This window comes from Typopeltis vanoorti, chromosome 14 (assembly GCF_054136105.1).
Source record: "Typopeltis vanoorti isolate ZY-2024b chromosome 14, IOZ_Tvanoo_1.0, whole genome shotgun sequence".
Taxonomy (NCBI): domain Eukaryota; kingdom Metazoa; phylum Arthropoda; class Arachnida; order Uropygi; family Thelyphonidae; genus Typopeltis; species Typopeltis vanoorti.
Genome location: NC_143562.1, coordinates 87836226 through 87846968, shown reverse-complemented (window position 1 = coordinate 87846968; position 10743 = coordinate 87836226). Strand labels below are relative to the sequence as shown.

At 33.7% G+C, this 10743-nt stretch overlaps 1 protein-coding gene across 2 annotated transcripts in view; it reads right to left on the bottom strand.

The window, feature by feature from the left end:
• Positions 1-525: 525 nt before the first annotated feature.
• LOC150099734 (uncharacterized) overlaps positions 526-10743 on the bottom strand; it is a 97864-nt gene continuing 87646 nt past the window's right edge. For both annotated transcript variants that reach the window (XM_090404390.1, XM_090404391.1), the window contains exons 6-7: positions 8703-8832; positions 526-979 (exon numbers count right to left, since the gene is read on the bottom strand). In XM_090404390.1, coding sequence (XP_090260516.1) covers positions 869-979; positions 8703-8832 — 241 coding nt within the window. In that variant the 3' untranslated portion in view covers positions 526-868. The remainder of the gene's footprint in view (positions 980-8702; positions 8833-10743) is intronic.

The window sequence follows — 10743 nt, the reverse complement described above, 5'->3', positions numbered from 1 at the left end:
TATATGTGTAAAGATGAATAAAATAAAAGGACATATAAAGGATTTCTATTTATTATACGAAAATTCTCCAACAACATTATAAAACACAAAGTAAATAATTCAGACTGAGCTTAAAATATTTCAATGCCATTAAAATTTTGTTTTGTATCACTTTATAAATGTGCAGTATTGCAGAAAAATATACTGCGCACTGTTTAAATAGTGATACAAACCAAAATTTTAATATTCAGTAGAATAATATGAGTGTTGGAATGTAGGTGAGTATACGAAATGCCATTGAAAATGTGTAGGGATTGCATGAAAAATTAAGAACAGGTGTGGGAGGAAGAGATGGATTCAAACCAAGGTAAGTATGAAAATCCAAGAATAAACATTTGTTAAAAAATCACTTAATAATGTAAGAGTATAAATGTTATATGTAAAATGCATAAATGAAATTATACAAATAGCAGCTTTTAACAATTCTTCTTTCTGATAATTAACTATTACTATACCCAACTTATATGAAAAAAATACATAGCTTGTTATAGTAAATTTCTTTCAGCACAACATTAATATATGGGACTTTACAGCAGTATGTGGCAAGTATATTTACTATGGTGGTGTCTGCTGTAGTAACAGTTGACTATGTAACTTACTGCTAACAAAACTTTACAGACTTTTACCTTAATGATATCAGTAACATACAACATTATAAGCAAATGTCTTTTTGAACTCTTTTTGGATTTATAAAAAGAAATTTTATTAACGTTAGTAACAGTTCGTGGGCAACTTAAACATTACAGATAAACTGTAACAAAAATATTTGTAGTTTTTAAAGTGAATTCTAAATTAAACTTTTTTTTAAAAGTAGCAATAGTAAAAAACTTTATTCTTCTCTAAGAAAAGGACTGATTAAATTGAATTTTTCTGTGTGGGACATACTAAACAATGCATGATCTTCATCAAGTCTTGAGTTCTGCATATTTCCTTCAGTGTCCTAAAATTGCATAAACAATAATATAACCTTTGTAAATCTGGTATGCCAAATTAATGTATCATTATTATTATGTGTTTCTATTAAATTTCAACAGGATTTTAATATTAATAACCAGAGAAGGCAATTTTGAGTTGCATGAGCTTTACTTTCCTCAAATTGGAACTAGAAGAAATTTAATAGTATATTAGTATACTATTAAATTATTATATAGTTTAATTGTAACATGGATTTTTCACAACAGTTTTAAAATAAAAGCAATTTATTTCAACTGATTCATAACTGCTGAAAAGGAGAAGTGCAAAGAGGACCAGTTTGAAACAAATTGTTTTGAAAAATCCAAGTCAAAGACGGTTGATGTGACGACATTATCATTACTAGGGAGTACTTCACAATCATGAATAAGCACATTTCCCCACAGCCTAGTAACCTAAACAAATGTACAGAAAGAACTGCTGCATGCACATGACTGGCTTGTTCTCGTATAAAATCAAAATTTTTATTATTGTTATTACATGGGCATTTCCACAAAGTTCAAAGATTTATTGTGGAAGGCCTACATCAACCATTATTTGATGCAACCCATCATATTGTTGACTGACAATCACCCAGGACAATATCTTGTCCTGAGTCCTTGTCAGTCAACCTATTCTGTTCATTTACCAATTAAAAAATATAGTCCATACACTCTTGCTAACCACAATTTTACACAAACGTTGGGGATGATCTCGTTTTCTTCCATTCAGTCATCTGCTAAAAAATTTCTTAAGCATTTACTCTACAAAATGTCTTTAATAACTTATGTTTCTATCGAATTCCTAACTTTCTGCTAATTAGCTAAATTTTATTAATGCATAAACTTCATCTATTGTAGTAGATGCCACTCCAGAAATGAGTCACCCATTTTTGTTACTTGCCTATAAATCCTCTCTAGCATCCATATCCCAAGAAACCCAGGTGATGTAAATTCCTGTTTGTTGTGTTACTTAACTTCCAAATGATAATTTTCTTAATTCACTTTAATAATCTATTAATAAAAGTAATTCCCAATTAACAAGTTCACACTGGGCAGTGTCTGCATGTGCAGGAATTAGCTTTAGCATATGTATGGTCACATTTTCACAAAGCTTATGCAGCATATTAGTTAACATTTTCAATAGAATAAGCACATTTCCCCACAGCCTAGTAACCTAAACAAATGTACAGAAAGAACTGTTGCATGCACATGACTGGCTTGTTCTCGTATAAAATCATAAAAAAACTTTTATTATTGTTATTACATGGGCATTTCCACAAAGTTCAAAGATTTATTGTGGAAGGCCTACATTAACCATTATTTGATGCAATGCCCATCATATTGTTGACTGACAATCACCCAGGATCATCTCTTGTCCTGAGTCCTTGTCAGTCAACCTATTCTGTTCATTTACCAATTAAAAGATATAGTCCAATACACTCTTGCTAACCACAATTTTACACAAACGTTGAGGATGATCTCGTTTTCTTCCATTCAGTCATCTGCTAAAAAATTTCTTAAGCATTTACTCTACAAAATGTCTTTAATAACTTATGTTTCTATCGAATTCCTTCCTTTCTGCTAATTAGCCAAATTTTATTATCTTTAATAACTTATGTTTCTATCGAATTCCTTCCTTTCTGCTAATTAGCTAAATTTTATTAATGCACAAACTTCATCTATTGTAGTAGATGCCACTCCAGAAATGAGTCACCCATTTTTGTTACTTGCCTATAAATCCTCTCTAGCATTCATATCCCAAGAAACCCAGGTGATGTAAATTCCTGTCTGTTGTGTTACTTAACTTCCAAATGATAATTTTCTTAATTTACTTTAATAATCTATTAATAAAAGTAATTCCCAATTAACAAGTTCACACTGGGCAGTGTCTGCATGTGCATAAACCAACAGCAGGAATTAGCTTTAGCATATGTATGCTGCTTCTGTTATGGGTGGTCACATTTTCACAAAGCTTATGCAGCATATTAGTTAACATTTTCAGTAGAATTTTATATGCAAAGTATCTTGATGATTGAATATTTCAAATGTAATTTTGAATGGATGGATTTCAAGTTTTATATATATATATATACACACACACTGGGGGCTATGCACCTACGGCACCCAAATCCCCGTGTTCTGGACTGGTAGGCCGGTTCTCCTTGAATTCTGAAGCCTCGACACTCAGGGTAGCTCCAGGGTTTCAAAAAACGTGACCGGATAAAGAGGCTTATCATTTTATATATATAGGGTAGATATATACAGTGGCACACCCAGGGAGGGGGCCAAGGGACCCTGGCCCCTCCCAAAAGAAAAAAAAAACTAGAAAATATTTTAAAAATCTTTTCTTAATTAAAATTAATTTTTTTTATTTATGTTGTGTCGTGTCTTCTATTTCTACACTACTTAAGAATTAGCAGTCACATAAGGTGCGAATACCCTGTTGGGAATCACGGCCACTGTTGAACCTGAAGCGAACGAAGTACTGTATTGCTCCATCGGACCGGGCCAAGGGAGATCATGGATATCATGTATTGGCGATCACTGCAGATGCTCATTCATGGTCATATACAATGCATGGTGTGTATTGTCAAATCATATACTTAACTCGCTCACCCCCTCCCCAAGATTAAATCCTGAGTGTGCCACTGGATATATATATATATATACATAAATACCCCCCCCCACACACATTCTTTTGCTGTACATAAATTGTATGCTTTCTGTACCCAATAATTATTACAAAACAGCTGTTTCACATATTTTCTGGAACAGGAAATTTGAAAGAGGATGTTAGGACAAATGTGTTTAGTCTTATAATAAATCTGTTTCCTTGCATGCAGCATCATCTCTAGGAGGGGAGTGTTTTTCATTATGAAATGTCATTCCAGTTGTCTCTGAACTGTATTCAGTGATACAGTAAAACTACTTGTGTCTGTTGAGGTGGGAATTTCATGATATAGGAACATTTTAATTTCAGGCTTCGAAAACAACAGATGTAAAAATTTATACTTCTTTTTATAATGTAATATGAAGTGGTTGATGTAAAACAAAATACTAGCATATGTGAAACATCTATTATTGATAAGACAGAAGAGCTGCTGACAAAAAAAAAAAAGTAGGATTTGCAAAATGTGGATAACTCCCATGATGATTAGAAATATTTATGGAATAATTTGAAACATCTATTATTACTGTGCTATAGGTATAGGAACATCATGACCTATGGCAGCCCATAAGTCATGAAAAGGTTTAAACATTTAATACTTTTTATTTCATTTTTTTTTATTATTAGTTATGAAAAACCACAGGTAAATGCCTTCCATTTAAGGCTTCACAAAAACGAGCCCTTTCTAAGGCATGTTCCACAATTGGGGTTACCTGAAGGAAAGGATGCATGTGAATGACTGAAGGAGATATTTGTGCAGAAATTAGGGTGTTGCACCCAGAAAATTAACATTTGTCATGGAACATGCTGCAGAAAGGATCCATCTTTGTGAAGCAAAAAAATGAAAGGCAATTATGAGATGCGGTTTTTCATAACTAATTAAAAAAAACTCCACGTTCTGCAGAGAAATGCAAAGATAATTTGTTGCTCCATCACTGTATTCATGTCACACCTAAATGAATCACCTGATCACCATTATTAGTTCACTGGATTATCCTCTCGCTATAGTTATTTACTGAGCTACCAAATATATGCAGCGACTTTCTATTATTGGTTAGTTATTTATACTTTGCAAACAAATCTCTTTCCTTCTCATATGCTTTTTCTTTCTTCTTTTTAATCATGCCATCATAAATGCATGCAGTGTCTAGAACAGGGTTTCCCAAATTGTGTATCATGATGTCAGTGACCAAGCCGTGTATTTACATGGAAGTAATTCGGGGAAGGGAATACTGCTGTTTATGACCGGTCATAAAAATTGCGTGCAAGCCGATTACAACAATGGGCGGCATATCCTCTGTTCTCAAAACTGAACGAAATAACATCTGTGTTGCAAATGCTAGTGACCAATCAGCAAGGAAGTATAAACAAAATTTTTCCACTGAAATTGAAGATCAAGGTAGTCTGTATCTGGTTCTCAAATCTAGTAATACTGAATACTTTCTTCGCAAGTTCGCATTGTAGGGTGAAAGTGCTTGTTTCAAACCGTAGTGCTGTGATTTTTTAAAACTAATAGGCCTACAGATTTAAATTTTAATATGAATAAGAGACAAGGGACTTTATTTAATTTTGGTGTTAAGAAATCTCTTATTGAAGGTGTTTGTGATACAACAGATAGTGATTCATCCACCTCCAGCCTACAAAGCGATCTCCAGGATGTACAAAAGGAGGGGAAAACTACCAGCACACAGGAGAAAAAGTCTGCATTCACTCGTAAGTACTTATAATAATATAAATTTTTGGTGATCAGAATGGGATATGTCAATGAAAATTAGCACAAATTAATTTATGTTAGCCTGAGGAAGCTACAATATGCTACACGATTTCATTAGTGTGTTGATTGATAACTGATTTAAATGTAATTTTATATTTGTCAACATGTCAACCATATACATAAGTGTACTAATACTCTTTATGATTATGACATAATTAATAATTACAAAATAACCAAGGTGTTTTGTGAAGTGTTCCGTTGTAGGAAAAATCTGGGAAACGCTAGTCTAGAATTTATAGGATCACGTGCTGTTTGCTCCATGCAGCAACTTATAGGACACACAAAAAAAATCACAAATGTTGATAATTTGTTTGCCAGTAATGAAAGTATATCTGTTCATAAGTGTTTTTCCTCTCCTTTATATTTCCCATCCTCACATGGCTTATTAATGATGATTCTCATATCTACACTTTTTAGTAATTCAAATATACAAACCAAATAGAGCATTCTCTTTATTGTTTTCTAATATATCCTAAAACAAACACATTAGTCCCCCTGCAATAGGTTTGTCTACAAAAACCATCACACTATGGATACATGGCACATCCACATTAATATGAAGTTAGAAGCAGTCATGAAAAAGAAATGCCTATCAAACGTTCTTAGCAAGTAACTTGCAATGTAATATGTGGGAATACAGAGATACATGGCAGAAAGCAAAGTGGTGTGTAAAAGTAGCTAATAGTCATAGTAAGAATACACTGCATAATTCAGAAGGTTGAATTCCAGATCAGTGTAGTATACCTCATAGAGGTATTTCCACACAAGATTTGTGGAAGGGAAACATGGAGAAGAATCAGTTGGATTCAAGCCAAATAGAGGTTGTCAGGATCAGATTTTCACTTTTAGAACAATTGTTGAAAAATTACTGGGAATATTTGAGTTTTGTATATTGGAAAAATTACATGGCAAGATGCCAAGAGAAAAATAGTTCAAAATGATACAATTATGATGCAAAAGGGATATTATGTTGATTAATACATAATCTTTATTTTATTTAGAAAAGAAGGTACAGGAAGATGGTTTGATGTAAAATCAGTGTTATTTGTTAATGTTAATTTCAAGCTCTTTATGCAGATAATATGCTGCTAAATAAATCCACTACAAGTCTGCAGGATTTTTTAACTAAGCTGAATAACTGTCATAAGAAATTTGGCATTACAATCAGCAATAAAACTGCAAGCATCTGCATCCGTAAGCTAAATGGGGGAGAACTTGTAAAACATTTCGGCTATTCAGACAATTTCTAGTGAAGATGGCAAATTAAATATGGTAATAGAGGGGAGGGGGATCAGTATCAAGAGTATTCAAACCATTGTTATGTTATAGATCTGAGTTAAAAGTAATCAGTTGATCCAAGACTAGATCACAGATATTATAGTTCTGAGGAAAATTAAATGAGTAAACAGATGCATCAATGGTAGAATCATATTAAGAAGGAACTTGACATGGTTAGCTTAGCATTTAATGATGTTTGAGCAGAGCTAAACCTAAGCAGTATAGCCATTTAAGGAGAGGAAAAGGTTAACAGAACTGGTGTTTGATGACAAAAAAAAGATGCAGAGGAAGACTAAGATCTAGGTGGACTGATGCAGTAAGAAATGCTTTAGAAGACCAAAATACCAATATTGAAGTTATGACAGATAACTGACTAATTTGGATGAAAATTGTCAGTAGAAAGTTAGTACGGATGCAAAGTTCCAAACTCAGTTTCCTTCTTGCAGCCATTTCATCTGGACACAATTGTACTGACTTGGGAGTACGATATTCCTCCAATTTATACAGGCTACAAACATGCAACTCATTACGTGGCATGCTGCACCCTGCCCATAGGGGGATGTCCACTGACTTCTTTTCAAGCAGTGTATTAGTTCTATGGGTAATAAAACCTAGAGTCATTACTCTAGAGCAGCAATTTTCATCTGGTGTACTGCAAGATTTTGATATAAAGGAATAAAAATTGACATAAAAGAAGTTTTTTTGCACATTTAATACAACGTACATGAGGAATTGGTGTTTATATAGCATTGAATGGAACTGTTAAGAGTCAATAAAATTTATGATTATATTGGTATAATAAAGATTTATTATACCTGTTATTATAGATATGCATTATTGTGTGTTTTTACGGGTTCCTCCAGTTGTGCAACGGTTATAGCTTATACTGTAGTGTTGGTGCCATATAAAGACGAGACTATTAATCAGAGAACAACAAATCTTTGAGCATTGAGCATTTTTTTTCCTGACACAGCTGAATTGTTTCAAATCTGTAAAATCTGTTTCCTTGTGTTTCAATGGTGGTGAATTTTAGTAAAAACTGAGTGCTGCACTTTTGACACAAGGCCATGTATGTATATTATTAGAAAAAAATTAATAAATAATTACTGCCATAAATAACTTTGATTATTCTTTTGTATTTCATTACAAGGTATCATAAATAAATGGGGTTTCAAAGATGTTTCACAAAGAGGGTTTCATCTTTATTTGAAACGGTCGATATTTTTCTTCATACCTGAATGGTGTGCTGTAGAGTTTTAGTGTGGCATACGATAAAAATTGAAAACTGCTGCTCTAGAAACTAAAACATAGAATTTCTTCAAGCCACTTAAGGCATCCAGAGTTGCAGTAGTCTCACACTAGGCAACATAATTCATAAATAACCATGCTTGCAGTGGGATTTGAACCCACAATCTACTGGCTGGAGATCAGAAATGCTTTGATAAAAGATTAGGTAGCTTAATATAACATTACTTTGGTAAGCATATTAAATTAAGTTCTACAACTACCTGAGAATTCTTTTTTTACCACCTTGAATACAAGAGAGGGGATCTGGAATGTTCTGATAAACACCTACAACAAAATGATATTAAAACAACTGATATATAAAGAAGAAAGAACACACTAGTAGCGGAGTTATGAAGGTAACTTATGTTCTAGGTGTTTATCAGAACTTTCCAGACCCCCCCCCCCCCTCTCATACATGACATATAAAGCAGTGCTACGACATGCAAAATGCATTTTTTGTCCTCTCTCCAATGTAGCCAGTTAGTTCTAATATAACTGCACAAAAGCATATTATTAATTTTATAAATCACAGCATGATATAAAATCTAAATTACACTCCTGCAGTTGCTTCAACTGACATTTTGCTGTTAAAATCCTTTTCCCTACTATGTTGAGGATTTATGACAACAGCATACTTACCTTACGAAGTGAATAACACATGCACCTACATCCATCATTAATAAAATATTAGTTTGAGTCATACCTGATAACTATTGAAATTTGAACTTTCAGAAGAAAGAAAGCTGTCTGGTCTTCTGACTCGTACATGCATTGGTACTCCTGTTACTGATCCAGTAATGTCAAACCCTGAATTTAGTGCAGATATTTCAGGACTGCAAAATATATTTTAACTGCATTATCTTTGTGATGAAAAATTATAATTTTATTAGCTTTTGGCCTATTAAAAACATTTTAAAAAGTATGACAGAAATATGAGCAATATGCATAAAATGTATATTATACTTGAAAAATTATATTCAATTTAATTATTTACTGAAGCTTGTGCTGGTGCACTTGTATATAGAAGCTATTGACTTCATATCAACTCCACTATCCCATAATGCAAAACACACTTTGTTATGGATGTTTGTGTTGCTATTATAGAAAAGGTTACTACTCAGACTGGCTTCAACTTTTTTGTTTAGATTTTATCAGTGTAAGCTACACTTAGGAAGATGCCTGGGTAAAGGATTAAACCTCAAATATAATTTGTCATATAATATACTTTGTAACCAAGGCTTTCTACAACTCTCTGATCCATAGTATTTTAATATGGTAATTGGAGCCCATGTACCATTTTACTACTTGTACAGTAATCAATCATTTATTTGACCTTCAAAACCTTCTTCTGCAGCTTATCTTGCTTAAGTAGGAGTCGCTGTTTCTAATGAGTCTCCTCCACCAGCTCTCACCCCACTTCCTCCTCCCCTGCACATCCATCTACATGACCTTTCTTCTCACAACCATTTCAACCTTGCCTTCTGTATCTTTGCTCCTAAGTTCGTGACTTTCGCTGTTCTCCTTACAGAGTCATTTCTCAGACGATCCTTTCTGGTCTCACCACATCCACCTAAGCACTCTAATTTCTGCTACCTCCATCATGCTGATGTTATTTTTTCTAAGGGCCACAGTTTCCAAAGCATACATCATAGCTGGTCTCCCACTGTCCTGTAGATTTTTCCCATTAGAGGTGACCAGCACCCTCTTATCACATAGACTCCAGCCATCTTTTTTCAGTTCCTATCCTTCACTAATGGACCTTCAAAACAATGACCCTTGCATGCCAGTCAACCCACTTCTCGTAAGGCATCATGTAATTGTACTTTAATCATATCCGATCCTTTCATTATCAGAATGGCAAAATGCCTTCTTGATGTGGTCAGATAAATGGTAGATTATTCTAGATGGAAAATGGCTTCTATGTTATTAGTATCTTCCTGGGTCTAGCCGAGAGTCTGAGACCTCAAAAGTCAAAACCTGTTTGGGTGGCAACCTTTTCCATAATGCACAGCAATATACACGTCCAAAAGGAATATTACTGAGGCAATTATTTGCTTAATGCTTGAGGAAAGGATTAAAACAAAATTTTTCTTTGTAACTAAGGAAAAAAACGTTCATTAAATTTACAATTATTTGTCTGGTGTAGGTAGAAGATTGTGAAAAACTGCTCAAAGAATGGCATTGTGGTGTTGAAACAACTTCTGGCACAGCCATCAATTAATGACAAAACCTGCAGGCAGATCGTGTAATAGGGAAATTAATCAGATTTGTACATTTTTAAAGGTTAGGTAAACACCTTCCTTGTGCCCATCTTCTTCTTCTTCCTGTAAACTTCTAGGATATACATACGAGGGAGGACTGTTCCAAAAGACACCAGTGGAAGAAATAAAAGTTGAATAGTTGCTTCATGTGTGACAGATTTGGAGAAATTACACATGCCAATTTTGATCAACAGTGACCAAGGAAACATTAACAGAATATATTAACATAACAGAATATCTCATTCATTCAGTGAATGAAGAATTGCTATATAACAGCAGTTGTGGCAGCAAGATGGGTTTTACAAACTAATAGGATGGCAGTCATATCTTTGGAACTGTCTAATCAAAATGTTATGACTGCCATCCTATTAGTTTGTAAAACCTATCTTGCTGCCACAACTGCTGTTATGTAGCAATTCTTCATGCACCAAATGAATGAGATATTCTGTTACTGCCTTTGCATTTTCTATGAATGTTTCCTTG